Source organism: Mauremys mutica, chromosome 18, assembly GCF_020497125.1.
Source record: "Mauremys mutica isolate MM-2020 ecotype Southern chromosome 18, ASM2049712v1, whole genome shotgun sequence".
Lineage (NCBI taxonomy): Eukaryota > Metazoa > Chordata > Testudines > Geoemydidae > Mauremys > Mauremys mutica.
Window position 1 is genome coordinate 26,818,544 of NC_059089.1, and position 25,909 is coordinate 26,844,452.

The window sequence follows — 25,909 nt, forward strand, 5'->3', positions numbered from 1 at the left end:
CAGGTGTACCCTCAGGGACGAGATCGCGAGACCTTGGCCTTTCAGGTACCAGAGGTAGTCAAGGACCGTCTGGAGAGGGGTCGAGAAGGGGTTAAGACCTTGCTGATCGCACCAAAGGGCAAAGCGTTTCCACTTTGCCAGGTAGGTAGAGCGTGTGGACGGTTTTCTGCTTTCAAGGAGAACTTGCTGCACCGCCGGAGAACAGGTCCTCTCCGCGTCGGTCAACCACTCAGGAACCAGGCTGTAAGATGCAGCGACTGCAGGTTCGGGTGACAAAGCCTGCCGAGGTCCTGAGAGATGAGATCCGGCCATAACGGTAGGGGAATGGGATCCCGGATCGATAGCTCGAGGAGCAGGGTATACCAGTGCTGCCTCGGCCAGGCCGGAGCGACGAGTATGACGCGGGCCTTGTCCCTCCGTAGCTTGAGCAGTACTCGGTGGACTAGCGGGAACGGCGGGAAGGCGTATAGAAGGGGACCCGTCCAGGACATGAGGAACGCATCGGAGATGGAGTCCGGAGCCCGACCCTGGTACGAACAGAACCTGTGGCACTTCCTGTTGGTCCTGGAGGCAAACAGGTCTATTTGGGGAAATCCCCACCTTTGGAAGATGGTGTGGGCTACGTCGGGGCGAAGGGACCACTCGTGGGCAGCGAAAGACCGGCTCAGACGGTCGGCCAGCGTGTTCTGCACCCCTGGTAGAAAGAACGCTTCGAGGCGAATCGAGTGGGTTACACACAGGTCCCATAGGAGCATCGCCTCCTTGCACAGCGGGGAGGATCGGGCCCCGCCCTGTTTGTTCAGATAGAACATGGCTGCCGTGTTGTCCGTGTATACCGCGACGCAGCGGTCCCGGAGGTGTGCAAGAAAGGCGAGACAAGCCAAGCGGATCGCTCTCAATTCCCTGACGTTGATGTGCAGGGAGAGCTCCTGGGCCGACCAGAGGCCCTGAGTGTGCAGGTCTCCCATGTGAGCCCCCCATCCAAGCGCCGAGGCGTCTGTGGTCAGGGTGACCGACGGGCGAGGGGGGCGAAACGGAACCCCGGCGCAGACCACCTCCTGATGCAGCCACCAGGTGAGCGTCTGGAGAGTGGGGTCCGAGACCGTGACCACCAGATCTAGAGGGTCGCGGTGGGGCCGGTACACCGAAGTCAGCCACATCTGGAACGGACGGAGCCTCAGCCTCGCGTCCGCGGTCACAAAGGTGCACGCAGCCATGTGGCCCAGCAGGCGAAGGCAGGACCGGGCCGTCGTGGAAGGGAAGGCTTGTAAGCTGCGAATGAGCGAGACCATTGTCTCGTGTCGAGAACGAGGGAGGCAGGCCCTGGCGAGGGTGGAGTCGAGGACTGCTCCTATGAACTCCAATCGCTGTGTCGGCAGTAATTGGGACTTCTCGGCATTGACGAGGAGGCCGAGAGACCGGAACAGGTGCAGTATCTCTGACACCTGGGCTGTCACCAGTTCTTGAGATCGCCCACGGATCAGCCAGTCGTCGAGATAGGGGTATACGTGGATTCTGCGACGACGGAGAGTTGCGGCCACGACCGCCATGCACTTGGTGAACACCCTCGGGGCAGTGGAGAGGCCAAAGGGTAACACCGCAAACTGGTAGTGGGTCGCGTTGACCATGAAGCGCAGGAAGCGTCTGTGGGGGGGGTAAATCGCCACATGAAAGTAAGCGTCTTTCATGTCGAGGGCGGCAAACCAGTCTCCCGGATCCAAGGAAGGGATAATGGACCCCAAGGTTACCATCCGAAACTTGAGCTTGCAGAGGTATCTGTTCAGCTCCCGGAGGTCCAAGATGGGACGAAGACCTCCTTTCGCCTTGGGGATGAGGAAATATCTGGAGTAGAATCCCCTGCCCCGCCTGCAGGGAGGCACCTCCTCGATAGCACCCACGCTCAACAGAGCCTGCACCTCCTGTATGAGGACTTGCTCGTGAGAGGGGTCCCTGAAGAGGGACGGGGAAGGTGGGTGGGAGGGGGGGGGCGAAAGAAACTGTAGGCGGTAGCCGTGCTGGATGGTGCTGAGGACCCAGCTGTCCGATGTTATAGCAGACCACGCCGGAAGGAAGCGGGCAAGGCGATTGGAAAACAAAAGGGGTGGATCCTGGGGGGAGAGTGATGGGCCGTCCTCGGCGTCCCGTCAAAAGGCCGGCTTTTGGCCTTGCGGAGCCTTGGACGAGTTCTGCGCCTGGTTGCGCCGCCCCCCTGACGGTCTACGGCGGAAGGGGGCCGTTCGGCGGTTGTTAAACGGCCGAGACCTGGCCTGGTTGAAGGGACGGTAGGGCTGTTGGCGGAACGAACGCCTCTGCGTGGCCGGCGTGTGCATACCCAGAGTTCGTATCGCAACCCTCCCATCCTTTAGGGACTGGATTCTGGCATCCGTTTTCTCAGAAAACAGCCCCTTCGTGTCAAACGGGAGGTCCTGGAGGGTGTACTGGACCTCAGGTGGGAGGGTGGAAGATTGTAGCCACGCAATGCGGCGCATCGTCACCCCGGATGCTACCGTTCGAGCCCCTGAGTCTGCTGCGTCTACGGCCGCTTTGATCAGTGTTCTGGAGGCTAACTTGCCCTCCTCCAGCAGCGCTGAGAATTCAGGGCGGGATTCCTGAGGGGTTAGCTCCGTGAACTTCGCAAGGCACCCCAAGATATTAAAAGTGTATCTGGATAAGAGGGCCATCTGGTTGGCGATACGGAGTTGGAGGCCTCCCGCCGAATAGATTTTACGCCCTAATAAGTCCATGCGCCGGGCGTCCTTCGCCTTCGGCGCAGCGGCAGGTTGACCGTGTCGTTCGCGGTCATTGACCGATTGGACCACCAGCGAGTCCGGGGTGGGGTGGACGTACAAGTATTCGTAGCCCTGGGGCGGGACGGAATACTTCCTTTCGACGCCTCGCGCCGTGGGGGCAACGGAGGAGGGCGACTGCCAGATAGTGGCACTGTTCTTCTGAATGGTGCGAATGAACGGGAGCGCCACTCTGACAGGGGCGTCATCTCCCACAACGTCCGTAATCGGGTCCTCGACTTCTTGCACCTCCTCTATGGGCAAGTTAATGGCCTTTGCCACCCTTCGGAGAAGGTCCTGGTGTGCCCTGAGGTCAATGGGCGGGGGTCCCGATGGCGAGGCCCCCGCTACCGCCTCATCTGGAGAGGACGACGAGGAGTGGCCCGGGAGCACCTCCTCCTGTTGGTGCTCGCCCACCTGGTGATCTGGCTGCAGCGAGTCCTGGCCCAAAGAAGGGTCGTGGGCGGCGGCTTGCGTCGGTGGGGACGGGGGGGCTCGACTAACGGTGGCCACCGGTACCGATGGTGCCGAGCCCGGCTGCCTGGGTGGCAGGGGAGGCCCCTGTTCATATTGCGCCCAGGGCACCCAATGTCCCCAATACTGGGGTCCATGATCCGGGGGAACGGAACCGGCTCTGAAATCCACCGCACTGCCTTGGGGTGAGGCTACAGAGGGTTCCCTGGAGGGCCAGGGTGGAGCCGTGGCGATGCCTGGGCGGGCGTCCAGCGCCGGCGTGAGACGATCCTCCGGTGCCGAGGGTCGGTGCCGGGCGTCTCGGGGGTCCAGTGGCGAGCGGGACCTGTGCTGCGCACGGTGCCGGGAGCCGGATCTCCGGTGCCGGGAGCCAGATCTACGGCGTCGGGAGCTGGATCTCCGGTGCCAAGAAGGGGAGCGGTGGCGGCGGGAGCTCGACCGGCGACGTCGGGAGCTCGACCGGCGGTGCCGGGAACCGGACCTCGAGCGGGATCTGCGGCGCCTCGAACGGCTGCGCGAGTCTCGATGTCCGCGGTGCCTGGACGCGGACCTGCTGCGGTGCCGGTGACTTCGTGACCGGGACCTGGAGCGCCGCCGGGAGTACGACCGGCCCCGCGATGGAGAGCGGTGCCGGGACTGCGACCGGTGCCGGGACGCTGAGCGGCGTCGCGATGGCGATTTACGGCGGGATGGGGAGCGGTGCCTCGGTGACCTTCGCCGGGAGATAGACCGGGATCGAGACCGGATTCTGGAGCCACGGTCGCCACGGTCGCCCGGAGATGAGGGGCGCACCATCGCTGGCTTGCCGAGGGACTTGAATGTCCGCACCAGTGGTGCCGGCGGCTGATATGACGGGGCCGTCGCCTCGATCAGCTCTCTTGCCGTCGCGAACGCCTCCGGCGTCGACGGGATCCTCAGCTCCTCCTCGGTGGGCACCGGGGAGCTGGGCGGAACCGGACTCGACGGGCCAGGCGGCGCCGGAGTCAACGGTGCGGTGCACTTAGCGTGCACTGCCTCAGCCTGCACCGTTTTCGTCGGAGGCGGCTGGGCTGACGGCTTTCGCTGCTGTTTTGCGGCAGCCGTCTTCGGCGCCTTGTGCTTCCTCCCCGGGGAGAGGGAGCGGTGCCGGGTCTTTGGTGCCGGCTCGGTGCCGGAGCGGCTCGGTGCAGTCGGAGCGCTGCTTGTCGAGGCGGTTTTCGGTGCCGCTGGAGCTGGCGCCGGAGGTTGGAGCGCAGACTCCATCAGTAAGTGCTTCAGCCTAGAGTCTCTCTCTTTCCTCGTACGAGGTTTAAAGGCTATGCAGATAGAGCACTTATCTGGCCGATGCGACTCTCCGAGGCAGCGGAGGCAAGAGTCGTGCGGGTCGCTAACCGGCATAGGCCGCTGGCAAGCCGCACAGGGCTTGAAACCCGGTGCTCCGGGCATAAGCCCGCACCGGGGCGGAAGAAGAGGGACAAACCCTCTAATTCCGTAACTATTAACACTATTAACACTAAATATATATATACTACAACAAGACTAACTACTAAAACTATCTACACTAGAACTATGGAGAAACACTAGGGTTGTGGAGGTAAGGGAGCACTCCACTGTTCCAACTGGCCGTCACGGGCGGGAAGAAGGAACTGAGGAGCGGACGGGCCGGCTGAGGTGTATAAGGGGCGCCATGACGGCGCCACTCCAGGGGGCGCCAGCCGGCCCGCCGGAGTTGCTAGGGTAAAAATGTTCCGGAGAGCCGTGCACGCGCGGCGCGCACACCTACATGGAATGCATAGGAGCAATCACTCGAAGAAGAACAGGTATAGTTATAGCATAGCATAGTATAGTGTTTGCATGTGTGTGTGTGAGAGGGGGGTTAATATAGATGTATGCATGTGTGTTGACTGTGAAAGGGATTTATACGTGTAAAAACTAATGGACATCTCAAAATGGCTGTCAGCTATCTGGGACAGACTGACCATCTGAAGCAGGGAGCATCCACTCAGTATTGTTTCAAGCTATAAGGCAATGTGGTTTGAGGTGCTCTTTAACTTGTTATAAGGGATGTGTGTTTAGATTGTTACTATGTCAAGAAACTGTTCAATAAAAGGTGCCTTGTTTTGGAACACTTCTTGTGTCAATAACTTATGCATGGCTGTATGTGTGTCCTCCAAGTATTCCCTTAGCCACCCTGGAGACCCACACTTAATGAGACCAGATTGGTTATAACAATAAACAGGCTGGCTATTCTGGGGGGACCCAAATTCTGGTTTTGGTGTAACACCTTCTCACCCACTTATCTTTTTTGAAGCTCGGCACTTCTCTAATGCCCACACTCCTCCAATGCACTCCAGCATTTGGGATGCTAACAGCTCTCCCAGTGGAGAGAGGCAGTTTGCTCTTTAGGCAAACACTCTGGATATGAATCATGGAATGATCAGTACGTGAACAGCATCTTCTCATTGAGGTAGTCTTAGTCATATCGGCCCCCAGTCCCCCAAATACAAAAGAACTAACCCTAACAAACACTGTAACATTAAACATCTTCACATTCTGTAAACTGCAAGAGAATGCATCTGCTGCATTCATACAGAACCATGTGCACTGTGTTGAAGATCATACATTCAACTCTGTCGTGAAATAAATATATAGGAAAAGAGTTTAAAAACAAACAAAAAAAAAGATTCTTGCTACAATGACAGGGCTACCTGGTGCCCTGTCTCAGCAGCTCCCTACTGCCTTGATCATGGTTTTTCCTCCCCTCTCTCTTCACACGTGAGCCAGTTCCCCACCAGAAGCACCAGAGTAAGGCATGGGTTCGGGGCAATGAAGGCTCACTCTTTGCTCACGCTTGTCTTGCAGGAATGCAGAACGGCTTTAAAAAGGAGGGGCAGCTGCTCCAGAGGAACATTCACCATTTTTCCTGTTAAGAAAGAATCAGAATTAGCTGCCATTCCTGAGCCAGATTTCAGAAATGCTCATCTCCAACAAGCTGGTGACATTGGAGATGGTTTCACCTTGAACCTTTAGAGAAACAGTAAATCACCCAATTCCTACATTCGATATTTGATATTCTTTTGGAAACAACAGGATGTGTTATATAGTGGAATAGAAGCTAAGTGCGTTGGCGAAGTCAGATGAAAATGATTTCCCCATAATGGGGGCATATTTATAGAAGATGGGAAAGACTATGTCCCACCTCTGTCAACCTCCCCTGTCAATCACAGTGAATAGATTGTGTGGGATGTGTCCACCCGGTCCCAGTGGACAATTCTGCTTGGTATGACAGAGGAAGGTGAAACACACAAATCCAAATCAACATGCCCTAGGGAAGAACATTTCTTCCCAATCCCAAATAACCTGTGTCCATTATCTTAACATTTAGCTACAAATGTTCTCACGAAGATCCTGGAATAATTTCTCTTGAGCCAATTAATGATGCATTGAAATGGAAAATTCACATGCAGATTTCAGTAACCCATATTCCAGGGAAGTTCAGATCTGGGGACTCTGTTCAAGCCTATCTAGGCTTCTATATTGTGATCTTCACCATGGTATGCAAGTGCCATCTCTAGACTCGGTGCAAGCTCCTCCCTGTGAGGCCAATACCATCTACAGATCAGGGTTATTTCTGCAGCAGAGAAGACATTTCAGAGTTGGGTCTGAAATTAAGACCCTAAGGAGGTTTTGATCAAGATACTAAGGAGAGCTCGTTATTTGTGAAAAAAAGAATATGCCTTCTTACCAGATGCCAGGCTTCCAAGGCTCAAATAGAAAAGGTCCCACACAGACCCAGCTTTATTACACTGGGTAAGATACGGGGGGTTTATCCTGGTAGAGAAAAGCTCAAATAGAAAAGGTCTCACGCTGGCACCGCTGTCCAGCCAAGTAGATAGGAGTTTAATTATAAAAAGAAGAAAGTCTCCTTTAAAGGAGATTTAATGATTCACACAGGGGCCAGCTGGGAGAAGAGATCAAAAAGTTACCTGCAATGTATCGTATCTCTGGCAAACACATCATTAAATCCGGAAAACGGTTTGGCTGATGTGGGTACTTGTATTCTGTAAAATCCTGGCACACGTACCAATACCGTTTATTCAACTGCTCCAGTTGGGATGTATTAGTCAGGCCTCTAATGTCTGAGTGAAAACATAAAAACTAAGTGACTGGGAATAGCTGTAACTCTAGAACAAAACCAGATTCATATTTTTCCCTCATCACTATTCGAGTCAGCAACTGTAAAATGGAAGGACAAATCCATTTATAGAACTCAGTCTAACAACATCTATCTAAATTATACAATGCTACTGAGCAGAGACTTCAAGTTTATAGTCACCACAGGATTAAAATTTCACCCTCTCCTCCAGGACATACTGTAATGACTATCTCCTACATATATACACTTCAGATTAGATGTGAGGGTACAAGATCTTCCTTTCATAAGGGACACGGATGAGAACATATAATGTCTTAAGTTGCTCATGCTCAGAGATCATGAACCTTTCAGAAGATAACAGCTCTAGCAACCTTAAATCTCTACTTTCTTTTTATAAGTAGCTATATGTCAAGGCTTTCAAGCCTAACACGGGGTGCAACATAACATTTTCCATAGAAAGAAGCATGTTGATTCTAGTTACATCATCTCAGCTCTATGGGAAGTGTTCAGATCAGTAATTCAGGGTGTCTTCTGTTTAGGAATTACACCACTTGAGCTTTATAAACTTGCCAAGCTTTTATTTTAAAATTTAGCTTTTCCAAGTGTCAAGCAATGTACACAAAGAAAAAGTAGATATTTCATTGCTAGCAAAATTATTTGAGAAAGTCCCTTTGAATGTATTTCAGCATGATCAATGACATTTATATACTACTTGATGCCATGGGAGGGGATCCAATAAATTAAGAATAGGCAAAATATGCAACTCTTCTGAGGCTCAGTATTGTTCTTCAGAAATACTATACAAGGGAAGGAGCATTTATTTGCTGTCCAAAAGCTGACCTTTAAAAATAATTTTCAGGTATTCCACATAAAAAAAATTGCAAACTCCAACTCAAAATAAAAGAAGACAGGAAGTTAATGAAAATACATTTTGGAAAACAATGGAGACAGCTAAAGTCGTCCATCATCCAGTGGCAGGAAACTGTCCAGGGAAGCTAACCGGAATCTGTGGCGGGCGCACACTGAAGTGTCAGCACAAAACACTTGGTATAACCAGTGGGAGGAGGGAGATTCCAGCATATCCTTGCAAAGCAGAACATTTCCTTGTGGTACACAGAACTCCCAGCGGTACTTATTTACTGAACTGCTTTTTGAAACTAGTGCCATTCAATAGCTTTTTTCATTTCTGTACAAGCAATACACATAACTGTGGTAACATGCTTCACAGAAGTGCAATAACATCATGCACACATGAGTACCGACATGGGAATCACACCATGGTGTCAGACTGGAGTGATCCATACACAAGTGTTACTGAAGAAATTGAACTTTTCAAATCCTGTCAGCATGGTAGAGTCTCAGAGAAAAGACCAGTAACTTCCCACCCTGGACTACCATTGCAGAATCCATTTGCATGTTATTTCTGTGCTGACTTCATGAATTTTGAAGTGTTAGGAGTCTCATAACACAAGTGACTGACCGCTCTAAAATGCTGTGTGTGACCACAAATGGAGTCAGTCCCGTATTAGGCACCATTCATTACCTGAAAATATTACTGCATTAGGCACCATATTAAAAGGACAAAATGCATGTTCACACTCTCTTAAAAAATGTCAGATAAAGGTATTAGGTGAAGGGAAACACACTGATGAAGAATCCAGGACACAACGCCAGGGAGGTTATCCAACATTTAGCGCACAAAGGTTTACAAAGTTAACAGCTTAAACTGGAAAAAAGTGATGCAAATTGGTTGTCTTGATTGCGCCTGTCAGAAAATGCCTAGAGCAGTGATACCCAGACTGAGGCTCACAAGCCCCAAGTGGCTCCTTAATGCAACTCCTGCGGCTCTTTGCAGCACATGATAGTAAAACACTGTGATTTAATTATTACCCCATCTAAGTTATTAACCAACCAGGATGCTTTTACTATGTTATTAGCCAATTGTAATTGATAAAATGATACTTGGTCAGTCATTTTGCTGGGAAAATAAAATTAAATTACACACACAGAGCGAATTCACACGACTGTGGCTCTTTCGGGTAATGCTGATTGTTAATTTGGCTCCTGAACCACTGAGGTCTGAGTGTCACTGGCCTAGACCCTTCCACTATGAGCAGCAGTATTTTCAGATGACATGCACTTGTGCATGGTGAGAAGTTTGCCACAACAGCTGGTAGGCAATCAGTCATTCAGGCCTTATCTAGAAAGATTTCATCAGTCACTCTGCTCTGTTCTTATTTTGCTGCTGGTAAAGTAGGTACGTATTTAAAGTGACGCACATACTGTCCTTGGTGTCTACGATTAAAGGCATTAAAAATTGATTAAGCAAAGTGAATCCTTTCACTTCCTCTACAATTGCTTCATTTAGGTGTCTGAAATAGCACACACTGCATATGGCTTTAACTGCACAATGGCAAAAGCAAAAACCTTTTAATGCTCAGGCGTCTATTTCAGTTTGGATTTAGGACCCCTTCTCTCTCCCCCCATCATCCAAAGGAAGCAAAGATTGACTAGCTGATTGACTAGCCATTTACTCCCGTGGGACTAATCCCCTTCTTCCGCCACTCACCTTGATTTAGGAAGTTAATGGCTTTCATACATGCATACTCCTCATTGCTGACCTTCAATTGGTTAAATTTGCGGTAGAGGTAGATCAGCCGTTCCATCACCTCCATTCCCTCTTCACTGAATCTGAAGGAAAGGGAGACAGATGCACACAACAGGGTACTCAAAGAGGAGAGGCCCTTTGCAATTAAACAGTAGGGAGCTTAGTGACTTACTAACACTCTATGGCATTTAAAAGACCTTAATGCCTTGCATTATAATTCAGAGCCCCAGATGCTTCAGGTCTGTTGGCACTATTCACGAGAAGCAAAACTGATAACAAGGTGATTCAGAACATCATATTTGCCAGTTGCATCAGACCTTTAAGTAAAATGGGGATTTTGCGGGTGCATGTGGGTGTATATTGGCATAGCTGCTTGTGGACAAGTGCTGCATGGTCATGGTATTAGGCTGCTATGACTGGGAGAAACAAGTATTAGAAGTTCCTGGCTCTGCCAATGACTTCTTGCATGGCCCTGGACAAGTTACTAATCCTCTCTTTCAATTTCCCCATATTTAAATGAAGATGTTTTTCCTCACCTCACAGGCTTGTTGGGAGGCTTAATTCACTAGTTTGTGAAATGGGATGATCCTTACACAGAAAGCTCTAAGGTTGTGCAAAGTATTATTATTATTACTATACACTCAGTAATAGTTACACTGTATTTTATGACCCATCAGCTGTGCAGGTCCATCTAGGAAGTTTGGCGAAATCTATACGACTTCCAGCTACATTATAGTTACTCACTATTACAGGGTGTCCATCATAAAATGCAGGCTGCGGGGCAAAGGAAGGTTTGAAAACAAGGACAGGAAAACCTCAAAAGTTGTAGTTGTTCCTTTCAGCTGATCTTTCTTAGAAGCTCTTATTTAGAAATCAGTCTAGAAATTTGGAATGAAGAGACAGTCCCTCCTGTCCTAGTCAATAAGCTAGTCAATCTCTGCTCATCTTGGAACAGACTTGGCAAAATCGGGCTTGCCCGGCCAGGTTCAGTATGTACTAAGGACCTGATGGTTGGTCCTGGACACCCTAGGCCTTCACTCTGTATCCAGGGCACTCATTTATCAAATTACACAGCACTCTGCCTGTTTCAACACAGCCACTTGTTCTTAAGGTACCGAAGAAAAAAAAATTACGCCATCCTCCTCCACTCAGCTTCCCAGCACTTCCCCAGTTCTCTCTCTCAGCTCCAGCCCTCTTTTAGCCCTCCCCAGCTTGAGCTAGAGGAATAGGGTGTTAGAACATCTCACCTGAGATTTTCACCAGTCACACAATGTGGTCATGTCACGAGTACAGGTGATATAAAAGTCATCTGTTTGTCCCATTTGGGCACAGGTTTCCTCCCCCATTTCCATCAGCATGGCAGTACCCCACCATGTCAGAATGAAACTGCACATGGAGGGCACATGGATATGTGCTGATGAGCAAAGCTTCAGATGTGAGCTCTAACCTAGCAGGTGAGCAGGAGATTACATGCAAACGTGGGAGTTTGATGCACGAGAGACAGAACGTCCAAGCAACTTTAGAGTCAGGAGGAGAAGCTGAACTCTTTCCAAGAAAACACACACAGTACGGGTAGCTTGCTTCCAACAAGCTGCAGATCTCTCTCTGAGCTAGGACACTTGCCCAAAGAACTCGCTAATGGGGCGGGACGTGTAATAGTAGGTTGGGAAGGGCTCACCACAGTCCAGTGACTGCAGTCTCTTAAGAGCTTTGGGAATGAGCTCAATGGAAACTCTGTAGTGAAGAGTCCTAGTTCTGTAGGGAATCCTAGATTTATGAAGGAGGAGTCTGAGAGGACCCCTGCTTGCAGGTCACTGGATCATAGGACAGTAGACAAAAAGATGGCATAAGTGACATTCATGAGACTCTGAAGGTACAGAGTGCATATTTCAGTGTTCTGTTTGTGCAAATGGCCAGTAGCCATCCCTGCTACACGTGGTTTAAAGCACTAAAGGCTAGTTTTGAAGAAATAGGGCATTGCATAAATCTTCAGCAGTGAGACAGAAGTGTTCAGGAAAGCTTCAGCTGTGTGTTCTGGCATTATACAGTACGCAATCAGAGCATAGCCAGAAAGCCATCTCTGAACAAAAACAGAACAAAAATAAAATCCCTTTTACTGAATATCATCTTATTTTGGCATGTGTATTTGTTTACTTCAAAGTTATTTGTAAAATGCATGGTGGAGTTTGGCCTCAGAGAAGAGAAAACAAGCTGTTTGAACTTTAGGTCAGTTCTTCAGGGAAGTAATATTGTAAGTGATGAAAGCCTTGTCGGCTAATCTAAAGCTGCACAATTTTCTTGCTCTCAACTTGACATTAAAAATCCTGCAGGTGCAAGATTGCAAAGCTCAAGAAGTTAATGAGCACAGAGACCACTCACAATCCTCTGCTGGGTCTAAATTGTTTTTTGAGAATGCACATTTTTACCAACCACTCATCACTTCCATAAATCCAGGAGAGCTCTTCTCTCATGCTTGCAGTAGAACTGTCTTGGTTTTCTGTGCATGCATTCCTCCCTTTTTCAAACAAAGCTATTCTGTTTTGCACAGCCCTATTCCTTCTGGAGCACTGACTCCTCCACACACTGTCTGCCTCACAGCTTTTACACCAGTTTAATTCCTGGCTATGTATTATCAGGAGTAACAATAAAATGTTCAAGCTGCCATGCATTTTATTTGCATTTTTACTAGACCCCAGAGATTTAAACATTAGATCTAGAAAACAAACAGACCATTTTGCCAGCAGTTTAAATCAGAATTAAAACATGAAAAAGTTGATCATATTTATTCATTTTTCATCTACTTATATACTGGCAGTCAGGGTTCTGACCAGGAACAGAAATAAACTACAACCTTCTAAGTCCCAGGGTATCTTAGGTCAGCATAGTTTTAAGTTGGGTAACAGACAACCTGAATCTCAGACTGCAACAGCCATTCCTTAATATTGGAGAATCATTACGGTGAGCTGCTCTACCATGAAGAGAGAGCCAAACAAAACCCTCTGTTACACCCAGGTAATACCAGTGAACTCACTGGGGTTACACGCGTTTATATGAGGGGACCATGCAGATCTATGCTTCAACGAAGAGTGGTCTTAAAAACAAAGACATCAGTGACTGCTTCAGAAGAGATGGCCTCTGGAGTTACTTACTGGAGATGCAATAAACACTGTTTGTACCACAGAAAGAAAGCTGGCTGATAGAAATGACCATTACAAAGCCAACATTAACTTGGAGCAGTACATGCTCATTAGGGCAGCGCTGAGCTGGCCAGTGGCTGATGCAGCAATCCAGCTTTCTATCAAACTTGTGAAATCCCAGAGTCCAGGCAGAGGTTGATTAGAGGAAGAAACACCATACGTTTGATTTAATATGAAACATAAAAAATGAAAAGGCAAGGTGTGGTTTGGGGGGCGGGGAGAACTTCTTTAATAAGCTTAGATCTTTTTTGCTCACCAGTTGTTAAAAAGTCAGGGAGGAGCCAGCCAGGGACACTTGGCTCCCACAGAAGATAGGATGACGGGAGTGCACTTGCAGGATCCTGCACATGGGAGAGTGCTGCTAAGACTTTCACTCTAATACAGCAGCTTAGTATTACTACTGCCCTGTTATACATGGATATTTAGGCTATAAATAAAATGCTCTGAAATAAGAGGACTGCATGACTGAATGGGCACCCAGCTGTGCATCACACACAACATTCTTCCTTCCTCCCAAATGGCCTGGTAAAGCTACATTTCCACTTTTTTGCTAACATCAATTAGTGATACTTTAAATGCTGAATCAGTAACTGAGATTAAAAGGAACCATTCCACTGTCAAAACACATCTATTATTTTAACCCCTGGATAAATACACAGATCTTCTCTAAAGCATCCCTGAGGCTGGCAGCCTAGAAATTGCCAGTGTTGGAAGGGTTAAGACGACTCCTTTATTATCTCTCTTTCATTTCGGGTCTGCCTCATATTTTATACACATGTCAACTTTTGGGGCCTTGAGAGGGAGAGCTTGAGCATAAGCAAACCTGCGCACAGGAGTAAGTGCTTGGCTCTCGCAGAGAGACTCCTCATTGAAGCTGCACTCATTGCACTGTGAATGTCTCTATTAGATCACTGATTATTTATAAAATGACACTCGAGATTTACCATCCTATAATTACCATGGCACAACGACCAGCTCCAGCAAGGGCAGAGCCAGAGGAGGTCAAATATTAACAGGGAGGCTGGGCAGCCAGTTAAGTAAATCCTGCAAATGTTCTGTCACAAGGCTGTCAGTCTCTCTGCTATCCAAACAAGAGTCCGTCTGGGACTTCGGACTACAGAAGAAAGAAAACTGACCAAGCTGATGAATTAAGGCAGGTCATCACTGGGAGCATCAGATAGCACTGTTTCCTCCGCAGTGTCAGCTAAGTTGCAACATCATTGAATTTATGTAATCAAAAACAATGAAATAGCAATTAATAACGTAATATTGTGGAAACAAGGTCACTAGCTGTGTGATCAAGTTCTTCATTCTGCTTCTAACTGGGAAGCTTTGCGAACAAGCTTTTGTATCTTGTGGTTATTTACAATATTTATATCGTATTTCTTTGAACCTGAGTAATTCCTCACATAAAGGGGCTCTCCTCTCAATCCTAGGGTGAAGAAAGGAAGAATTTCTATGGGAAAACTGGCCTTGACACTAGGTTATCACTCTCTGCTTTTCTTCAGAATGCTGGGAAAACTCTGCATTGTCCAAGGGAGATCTTCAGTAGTTAAAAGGAATGACACTGATGAACCTAGAACTAGAGGGTACAGCTGCTCAGTCTTGGGCCATATATTCTTTTTTGTGCTACGTACAGGGATTACTCCTAATTTGTGCCCCTCTTCCTCACCCTCACAGCACAGGTTCTGCACGTGCTACAGTGTGTTCGGCAAGGCCACAGGAGCAAGCTTTTGTTGGTTGATTGGGTTAAAACATCTAAAAATGGATCATTTTACCCCAAACTTTTGTTTAAAGTTCACTGCTCTTTAATTTCATTGTGTCTTAATATCAACCCTGAGGAAACAATTAATAAAAAGCAATCTATTTGAAATAATGCACTGAAGCATCTTAGAGAGTTTCAGAAGAATGCTTAAGAAATCTGCCATATTCCACCAGAACAGTCGGGGACAAACTTCTGTGAACTATATACGCTCAGACGGATGTGAAGAAAATGAAACTAGCCATTTGAGTGACAAAAGTAAACTGAAGTCATGGGATCTCTCACTCTGATAAATCTCACAGGACCTGCCCTTTTTCCTCTCTCGGGTTTCAAAAGGATATTTCAATTGAGAATTATTTAAGGCCTCGTGTACACAGTTTGAGCACTGAGGTAAGTAAATTAGCACAGAAACTCTGTGTAGACTAGCTCCAGATGAGTCATCTTAAAGGGAGACAAGTTTAAACCCTACATTTATGTTTTATACAAATAAAAATAGGAGGCTTGCGAGAGGTATAAATCCTCATTTAAATAGAATTGTATTTTTTTTAATTAAGAGATTTTTGAGCATATCCCTGCATACAGGGAAATCCAAACATAACCATGTGGCAAGAGCATGGGCCATGATTTTCAAAAGTGATAGCAAAGCTGATTGAAATTTTGAGTTTTGAGGGAAAACTATGACAAACCTCTAGTCTAGTGACTTAGAATCATAGAATTCAAGATCAGAAGGGACCATTATGATCATCTAGTCTGACCTCCTGCAAGATGCAGGCCACATAAGCCGATCCACCCACTCCTGACTTGTGATTTCGGGTGCCTAATGTGAGGTACTTTTGGCACTCAAAACTGAAAGTGAAATGGACTAGTTTAGTTTCACAGTCCCAAAGTGAAATGAAGTGTAAACAAACAGCATAAGTGGTGCTGGTAGGTTATAAGATCCAAAGAGCATCATGTGTGCTAGGAATGCACATAAGGCACATTTCACATATCTAGGGTCTGCTTTTCAGAAGTGCTGGGTCTCCATCTCTCCAGTTGAAATCAATTAGAACTGCGGGAGCTCAGCACCTCTGAAAACCAAGCCTATGCTATGAATCTCAAAAGGGCCCTTTAACACAAGATCTCTATCTCCATTCATAATTCTTCCCACCAACTAAGGCTTTGTGGGATTTAACTGTTGCAATGTAACAGACTTTCGACTTCAAGCTCCCATTTATGCCTGTCACCCTTGAGATCAGAGCTGAAATGACATCCCTCAGCAAGCCAGTCTGAATGGAGCACACTGAGAGGAGGCCAACCTGTGCACAAGGTTTTCCGGGGGGAGTCTATTTCTATCACAGTTTTGAGTAATCGCCCACCTCCCCAAACAGACTTTAGAAGGTTTCAAATATCTAAATGGCTTTAATGGGATGGAGGGGGCTAAGGACAGCATAGGGGCTAGGGCTGCAGGCAGAACAAAGGGAATGCACCCTACTCCTGGGGAGTGGCAGGCATCACTCCCTAGGCAACCCTTTGGCAGCTGACTGAGAAGATCCAGAGGGTGTTCCACACAACCAACCCCACACAGGGATTTTGAGATGAGTAGAAAGGGAAGATACCTCCCCACACTTTGTCCACATGCTCCCCACCAAAATTTTTTTTATCTTCTCTTGAGCAATGATCCCTACACGCACATGTAAATCACTCTGAAATCTTTTATAAGGGTGGGGACTATAATCCCTTCATACCAAGAGGGAAAGTGAGATGCCAGCTGAGAGACTTGTCCATGGATAAACAGTGAGTCAGTGGCAGAGCCAGGAACACGCACACACACACACACACACCCATTACTAGATACTGCTACAGCCCCAGATTTAACCCACCACCTCACCTGTGCAGCTCATCGTCAGAGGGAGAGTACTTGGAGGTTACATCAGCAAGGTCACCAAAGATCTGTTTACTGTAAACGGTTAGTGAGGACAGCAGAATCAGCTCCTGCCATGTGGAACTTAGCAGGCAAGTATAGTCCTTGATTGAGAGTTCACAGAAGAATGGCAGCTTCTTAATCCAAGCAATCTGCCTGAAAAGCAACTCATCTGCCAAACGACACAGCAACGCAAACAGCTCTGCCTGAGTCACTTTATACCTGCAGGCACAGTTAATAGGAAAACATAAAAATGGATTAAAAACATTGGAATACAAGGCACCAGGATAACAAGATAAAATGTGTGTGTCTTGATTCCTGGTGACCACAGTGTCACCCAGTGGTGAGAACAGAGACTGACTGCTGGCTTCTCTGCTCCTGCGCCCGCAGACAGCAGGTGATGAAAGGTACTATGCCTGGCACCTGTGTTTCTCCCCAGAGACGAATGCCATCCCTGAAGACGCTGACTGAATCTAACTAGCAATCTTCGCATTCTACCAGCAGCTCTGCTCTCAGGAAGCCTCCTGCAGACCTAGATACCAGACACATTAACAAGCTGCTGCTGCTTCCCAGTTACAAAGAGAGCTGACGTTGTACTCCGCAGATGTGCAAAATATTATGCAAAAAACAGAGAAGTGATTTCACTTGTGAAATAGATCCTCTCAGCCTTCAGACATTAGCATCACAGTCTCAGCTCTAGCCCTTGGGTGACACTCTTTGGCTACTGGCTTCAGAATCCGGCATAGTTTATTTAATTACCTATACACATGCAAAATGAAGAGATCTGTAAATACAATGTTATTTTGAATTGAAATACTCAAAAAGTATTCCCCCAATAACACTAATTTACATGTTCCATATGCTGTGCATGTGCAGAGACAGTATCGGCATTGCAAAGGAGTGGCTCAGGACAGCCTCACTCCACCAAACCATGTGCACTTACCCATCTTCAATAAGCATTGGAGTGCCAAGTGGTTCCAGGTCCTCAGCTGACACTAGCTGATTGATAAGACTATGTGACTGGGGATCTAGGCTTCGGGTCTGTGGAGGCATCAGAGCCGAGTGAGCAGAGTAGTTAAAAAGGTGCGGTAGGTACTGATAGTGCGTGGACACTGGAGTCCCAATATATTGATCCCTGAGTGCAGTGAATCCATTCAGCTCCACAGACCTACTGAAAAGGGAAGATCTATTTAATAGACTGGACAAACTCCATCTAATTCATTACAATCTTTCATCCAGCTCAGGGACAGATGGAAATAAGAATGCTTCATAGAAAAGAAAAGGGATGAAAAATCCCTTCTGGTTAAATTCTGTGGTGAAAGCAATCAAGAGCATGCAGACCAGCTGCTTCCTACTTGCATCATGTCCAGTCTGACCTCCATGCTAGTTCCATTTACTGTGACTTTCTAGAAACTCTGCTGCTTAGAAAGCATTCTTAGACTAAACCACATAGCCAAGGTTTGTGCTAAGCATTTCCATCTCTACTTACTGAAAGGCCCAGAATTTAGGTTTGTGAATAAAGAGGTTTACAAAACCTATGAATAAAAATATTTTCATTTACATTTTTAAAACAACTGACAATGGAAGTGTGTGCGCGCGTTGTGGGGGAGGGAGTGCATTGGTTTGACATTTAAACATTCTTTCCAGTGTTTGCAACCCAAGTACTGAAACATTGCGTTAAAGGATGCAAACCTGAGAGTAACACAAACTAAAAAGTAATTAGAAAATCAAATATGCTGACTAGCTCATTTTCAACATACAAACAAAATGAAATGGAAGAACGTGAACAGACAACATTAATTGTGAAAGGTAAATTATGTGTAAAATATTCAGATTTTCATAATCTGAAATGGTATTAAAACAGATTAAGATATCTGCTTTAAATATTAAGACCTTTAACCCAACATTCCTTTGCCATTCTTTCATGACAATTTTACTCTCAGATCACACTGGATTGATCTAACACAGTGTATATGTCTCTTGCTAAAACGTGTTCACAAAGAGGTCAGCATTTGCAAGATGTGTTGCGTTACACTTACAAAATGCTTATTTTCACTTTTGGCCCAAAATGTAGCCCTCAGGGAAATACAGGCAGAGTTACGTTCATCTGAAATTCTTTCAATGGAAACTCCCACCTTGAAGACGGAGTAGAAACAGGTGATGGCTGGTTGCTCTCAGAAACTCCATTCCCGGGAGAACTATGGTCACTGTCTCCATTGTTACTCCAAGAGATGTTTGCCTCCCCCTCAAATTCTTGTCCAGACATAATTCTTTCAATCTCCTCCTCTGATATCTTTTGGGTAAAAATTATTACATTTAGTGATAAACTTATTCCAGCCAAGTACATAACTAAGCAAGACTGAGTTGCACATACCACTGGAGCTATATGTACTGCTACTTTAGCATGGAAAAATTACTAAAACCTAGAATTGTTTGAGAGGGGTCTTTTATATGGGAGGAACATTCAAATACACTTCCATGCTTTTCTTATTGTTTTTCTACTTTTTACTAATGAGAGATTTGTTTTTAAATAAGGATTACAGAATTATCTGACTGCCCAGAGTCATAACAGTACAAGCCAAGTGAAGTCAACATGGTTCTACTTAGGGGAGGAAGATGGCATAAATGAGGCCAGAATGAGAGGCAGAAAGAGAAAGTTACTGACCTTACAGTAACTGGAGTTCTTTGAGATGTGTGGTCCCTATCTGTATTCCACAGAGTATGCATGTGCTCCACGTGCCAGGAACTGGAGAATTTAGAAAGCAGCGTCCATTGGTTCACACGTGGGCCCCGGCTCACCTCACGTCTCTGACAAGGGAGATAAAGTACAGGGCAGACCGACCACCTCTCCAGACCAACCACCTTTTTCTTCTCCACCACAAATCAGAGAAGATCTGAAGCAGAGGGAAGGAGGGCGGATAGTGGAATAGAGATAGGGACCACACATCTTGAAGAAGCTCCAGTTACTATAAGGTAAGTAACTCTTTTCTTCAAGCGCTGGTCCCTATGTGCTTTCCATTGCGGGCGACTGACAAGCAGTACTCAAATGGGAGGAGATTGCTAGGTCACAGAGGGCAGAGCCAAATGAAGGACTGCTGTTCCAAAAGATGCAATCAGCGAAGGAGTTCTGCACCAAGAGACAGTGTCAAGCAAATGTGTGGACTGAGCTCCATGTAGCTGCTTTCCAAATATTAAATAGAGGCACCTCTTGAAGTGACACCATAGATGTTGCTTGTGCTCTTACCCCATGAGGGGAAGATTAAACAGCTGATAGAGCAAAATACAGCCAGAGATCCATTTTGAGATTCTCTGAGAGGATATAGCCTGACCCCTGATCCTTTCTGCTATGGGATTTCTTGATTGTTTCCCTGCTCTGCAGGTAAAAAGCTAAGGCTTGCTGAATGTGAAGGGAATGCTGCCTTCTGAGGATGCGTGAGATTTTGAGAAGAACACAGGTAAGTAGATACTCTGGTTCAGGTGAAATGCAGAGACTACTCTGGGAATGAATTTAGGGTGTAGGTGTAATGAAACTCTGTTCCTATGAAATACAGAATAAGGAGGACCTGCCATCAATACCCCAAGCTCATCAACCCTCCTAGCTGAGGTGATAGCTACGAGGAATGCAACCTTCATGAATAGGACAGACATGGAGCAAGAAGCTAATAGTTCAAAAGGAGGCCTAGTTTAGAGAACAAGGTTCAAGCCCATTGAGCAGTAGGCCTTTTTTTCTTAAATAGGCAGAAAGGTTCTGATTGACTAGCAGATTCTGGAAAGGCCTAGAGGGTGTGCAAAGATCAAGTAGCCCTGTGAAGGCAGATGGTATGCACCGATTGCTGCCAAGCAGACCCATAATGAATTGACAGGCAAACCTGCTGTCTCCAAGGAAAAAAATATAGTCCAGAATGAATGGAATATCTGTGGCTTCTGGAGAAATAGGCCTGATATTGCCATGCCCCTGAGTCAGGAGATTAGGATGTGTAGGAATGTGATCGGTGCCCAAAATGACATGGGTCGGAACCAAAACCATCTGAGTCAGTTGAGGGCAATGAGATTAACTCATGCCCTTTCCTGCCAAACCTTGGCAAAACTCAAGGCATAGTTCAGATCATCTGACTAGGGAAGGAGTAGTGTTGCCCTGTGAGTGGCAACCCAGGGCTCCTCTAGAACAGTATATGTTGCACTTTCTAGTTTGTTGGGGAGGAACAGGTCCCTGGTAGGATCCCCTGTAGAGCAAAAATATTGTTTACCACAGAGTCACAAAGCTCCCACTTGTGATCAACTGCAAAGTGTCGCTGAGAGAGTCCACTAGCACATTCTGGTTTCCTGGGAGATAGACACTGACAGGGTAATCTGATTGCCAATGCATCAGTTCCACAGACTGACCACTTCTGCACATGGCAGGGGGGAAGGAGCAGGTGGAGCTGGCTCCTTGTTTGTTGATGTAAAAGCCGGTTGTGATGTTGTCTGACACTGAGCCCATGGTGACCTTGAACAAATGGGAGAAAGGTTTCGCAAGCCCTTCGAACTGCTTGTAGCTCTAGAACATTGATGTGCATCCGGACTCTCGAGATGTCCAGATGCTTTGTTCTGTATGGTTGTCCACGTGTATCAATTATCATTGATAATGATTGACCTGTCTGGTGCAGAGGCTACTGCTGATTGAAGAGCGGTCCTGGCAATCATTTTGCTTTCCTCTATGAGAGCCTGGAAATGAGCTCTGTCCTGCTGGGGGAGATTGTCAATAGAGTCTGTGAATTTTGAATAGTTCAGGAAGTCATACTTAGCCAATAATGCTTGGTAGCTGGCTATTCTGAACTGGAGGCTAGAAGAAGAAAATACTTTCCCTTTCCCAATAAGCTGAGATGCTTTGCCCTGTTTATCAATCAGGGTAGATTAAGGGTGTTACTGCCTAGAACTCTCAACAGCCATTTGGACCACCAAAAATTAGGAGGAGACTGAAAGAACAGAAATTCCATCACCTTGGCTGAGCCAGAGTCCATGTCTCTGCCTTCTTGGGCATGGAGGTGCAGGTAGCTGCGGTTTGCCAGATCCCCCTAGCTGGCTCCAGGATAGTTTTATTAACGAGGAGCATTATTCTACTGGGGCCGGAGGACTGAAGGATGTTCAGGAGCTTGTGTTGAGGCTCCTGAACCTCCTCAAGAGGAATCTGCAGCTCCCCAGCAATTTTACAAAGGAGTTCCTGGAAATGCTTAGAGCCATTGGAGGCGGCTGGAGACATTGAAGTCACTACCTCATTTGGCAATGAAGATAGCAATCTCGTCTGATCTTGTAGAGCTGCTGGATCCAGTGTGTACTTCTATTCCTCAGTAGAATCTGGGGGCAGCTTTAGATGTCCCTCAAAGGGGAGGGAAGGGGTGACTCTCCAGCAAACCAGAGTGACTCTGAGATGGTACTGGTCCCATGGCCCCCAGGGTAGCCAAAAGGATGGGTCAAATGGGTGTTGTGGTCGTCCCTAAGGCACCAATGGCATGATGAGGCAGAGGTTGGTCCCAAGCTGTTCCAGGAAGGTGTTTTGGGGGAGGACGACATAATGATTCATCTCCCCATGAGGAAAAAATTATTTTAGTTCCAACACGGTTGCCACTGGAAGGAAATTACAGCCCAAAGATGGACAGGGAGACAAACTCTTTCAAAAAGCCAGCTCCCCTGGTGGAGTCATAGCCTCTCTCTCAAGAGAGGGAACCAAAGGAGTGGGAGATTCAGGGTCTGGGAGAGCGAAGATATCGTCAGAAGCAGCAAAGGTCTCATCTCTTACCAGAGCGAGAAGAGTCCTGTTTGCCTGAACCACCAGACCCACAGTCGAGACAGCGTGCCAAAGCCATTGAAGTCAGATGGAACTGTGTGTAACCAATGCTCTCGGCTATCGGTCTTCAATGGTGCCTGGGGAAACTCAGGGCTTGTGCTCGGAAGATACTGGTACCCCGATCATGATGTGGTGTCAATGAAGCCCTAGACTTGTGGGCTCCCTTATCATCCCTCAGACTTAGTATGTACTAAGTTCTCTTGGGCTGAGTTAGTGCTCAGTTTAGGGAGGGCCACATACGACTTCTTTGAAGTGGATTTGGAGGAAGACGTAGCCTCCTGCTTATGAGAATGCGCCCTCCTCTCCCAACAAGACCCCACTGAGGGATCTGTAGGGGTAGACTCCTTTGCTACTGATTTAGACCTCATGGAAGTAGGCATGCTGCTTGCTGAGTCAGGCCAATATACGGGGAGCAGGATGGATCCCCCAGCCACAGTCTGATAGTGGCCTCATGGGCCTTTCCATTAGGTGCTTCCTAAGGGGAAGTTCCACCCTTTCAGGGTATGGCTGGAGAACAAACAGCAGATACTGCACCTTGCTGCAATGTTGGCTTCCACAAGGCAGTACAAGCAGCACTGGTTGCTGTCACTGACTTAGGAGGATCACAGGCAGGAAGCACAAATTTTGAAGCCCATAGCCCTGGGAACAGTCCAGTAGCCAAAGAAAGTCTGGGGAAGGGGTGGTGGCTCCCCAGGTCAGAGAGACTGGCTAACTATGAAACACAAACTGACAGATAAAAACTTCAAAACTCTCGAATACTAAAACTATTTAGGGATATCTAAATATACTTTCACAGCTCAAGAAAAAAGCTGAAACATCAGAAACAGGAGATCCAACCCAGATCAGGCAGTGGTGAGAAGGAACCGGATAGGCAGTCAACCTGCCCTACCCTTTATCTCCTCAGTCGGAGGCGCCAGGTGAGCCAGGGTGCATGTGCGGAACAATGGACACTGCTTTCAAAATTCTCCAGCTTCAGGCATACCCACTGCATACACACAGTGAAATGCACATCGGACTAGCACCTGCAGAGCAATTACTAGATCTGGACCATTTTGCTCCCTTACAGCCCACAGCATTTCGCTACAGACACATGCAGTTAAATCAGAGAGGTGATTGTCGCAGGCAGTGAAATTTGGAATTAATGTTCCAGATGCAGCAGAAGCAGCAGCTGGGCAGGGATCAGTATTATTCAGATATTTCTCTCTCCTTTTTTTGGTATACAACCCATATTTCCTTTCCCTCCTGTCCACTCCAGTTTTGTGCTGGAGTGAATAGAGATTTTCATAGATGCACAGCCATGGACAATGTTATGTAAGGCTCTTTCTTTATCTGTTTTATTAAAATAAATAGTATTTTTAAGATTGCCATTTTCCAGCCTGCAGCAAGAAAAGCTATCATTTCTCACTTGTTCAGCAGAAGCTATTGTGCCAAATTACCTAGCATTTTATAAGACATCTCCAGACATGCTGCCTCATCAATCAGGAAGACATTTATTGGGTGCCCCACTTGCAACAACTTAAGAAATTGTGGTACGGACACTGCAAGATTTACTGGGAGCTTTGCAGGGATTGAAGTGTTTGTCCTGACTTACGAAGGACAGAAGGTTTCCTATAGTCTGATGAAGCAGTTTAGAAATTACATGAATAAAATGACAGCCGGGTGATAACCTGTAACCCACTGGGGCCATGTCTTGTCTCTCTGAGGCCAGGCAAGATCAGGGCTTTATTTACAAATCTGCTGCCTAAATGGAATGCATCCTTAATGACACAGGGCTGGCTGGAAGATTGTCACCAAATTAATTCAGGCCTAAATCTTGGGCCTTGTTGCTTCCATGGCATAGAGCCTCGAGATGCTAAGTAACCTCCCTGGGTTCTGCAGTGCAGAAGCCAACACAGATCCGAAAGAGAAATATCCAGCACATTCAAGGCAGTCCTAAACACCTACATAGCCACCCAACTCCACCCCTTCCTGGGGTGCATTGTTCATGACTACCTCATGCAGCAGCAGAAATGATGTCAGGGGAAGCTCTGAGCACATGCAGCCTCCCTGCAGGATAGCGACGTTTTCCCCCCTTCGAAGACTTAATGACTGGCTCACCTTCCCCATTTTCAGAAGTAGCATGATGGTGTCTGTGTATAAATGTGCTCTGGTGTCACGTGATTAAAGGCTAATAAAAGAGCAGAAGCTGAAGAGCACTGCATTAGGGAAAGTGAAAACACGCTTACCTGAACAGGTCCAATGCTTTTGTTCCTGCCTCCTGGCATGCCATCTTCTCTGATTGCTGAAAGGAAAGAGCAAAACGCTGGTTAGGAACACCACTATTCTTTCACATTCTATTACACAGAGAACACCTGGCCTGCAGGAAATTGCCTGTTGTCTACAGAGACACTGAACCTGAGTTTTATTCTGTTAAATACGGCAACTTATGTATATTTCTCCCAGGGGGAAGAAGAGGCTGTGTAGGATGCACTGAGATTCCCACTTGCAATGGGAACCACAAAAATACTTACTTGATTGACAGGGGCAATCAGAGATGTAAGTAATATTTATCTAGCCATTGCAGAGCCTCGAGTAAAAGGTGCCGTAGAAATGCAAAGTACCATATCATCACCAATTGCCTGAAAACTCAAGAGATGATAAAGGGAAAGCACAAGCACCCCACTGCACCACTAATGAGAACTGGCTGAAGTGGCAATGTTCTCCACAGCAGGGTGTGTACCCCCTTCATTAGTACTTGGATGTATACGCCTACGTGCTGTGCACAAAACCAATAGCAAACACCTCTCTGGATTAAACCAGGGTCCTGTCAGAGTGGTAACTGATTCCCTCTAGTGGTGGGGCTGCAGACAGAGCAAAAGACAAGACACTTCCATCCCTGCTATTGCACAGAGTAAGGTCTCCTCGAGACACCACAGAGCATGGAAAGGATACACTTTACATACAAGTTGCCTGTATGTGAAGCAGTGACTTGAAATCCTGGCTGGCTGACTAGTTAAGCAGTTTTGTTCCAAAAGGAGGAAGCCCTTTGAAAGGCTTCTAAAATAGTGAGGCTGCATTTCTTAAAGGCTCACAGACCATTTATAGAAAGTCTCAATTGTATTCAATTTAGAGCTAGTTCCACCTCTATTTGGCATTTTCTCTGTTCTCCCACAACCCCTCTTTCTTCTATTACCAGGGAAATCCTGCATGGGAAAAAGACCATTGTGCCCAAGGATTTCAACTG

At 47.1% G+C, this 25,909-nt stretch overlaps 1 protein-coding gene across 6 annotated transcripts in view; it reads right to left on the reverse strand.

Moving 5' to 3' along the window:
* Nucleotides 1–5,060: 5,060 nt before the first annotated feature.
* Nucleotides 5,061–25,909, reverse strand: part of NR6A1 (nuclear receptor subfamily 6 group A member 1) — a 192,944-nt gene continuing 172,095 nt past the window's right edge. For 5 of the 6 annotated variants that reach the window (XM_044992925.1, XM_044992927.1, XM_044992928.1 and 2 more), the window contains 7 exons: nt 24,912–24,967; nt 18,998–19,155; nt 17,806–18,033; nt 16,830–17,084; nt 9,965–10,086; nt 7,226–7,378; nt 5,061–6,162 (listed from right to left, as the gene is read on the reverse strand). In XM_044992925.1, coding sequence (XP_044848860.1) covers nt 6,074–6,162; nt 7,226–7,378; nt 9,965–10,086; nt 16,830–17,084; nt 17,806–18,033; nt 18,998–19,155; nt 24,912–24,967 — 1,061 coding nt within the window. In that variant the 3' untranslated portion in view covers nt 5,061–6,073. The remainder of the gene's footprint in view (nt 6,163–7,225; nt 7,379–9,964; nt 10,087–16,829; nt 17,085–17,805; nt 18,034–18,997; nt 19,156–24,911; nt 24,968–25,909) is intronic. The other variant, XM_044992926.1, reaches the window with a different exon arrangement.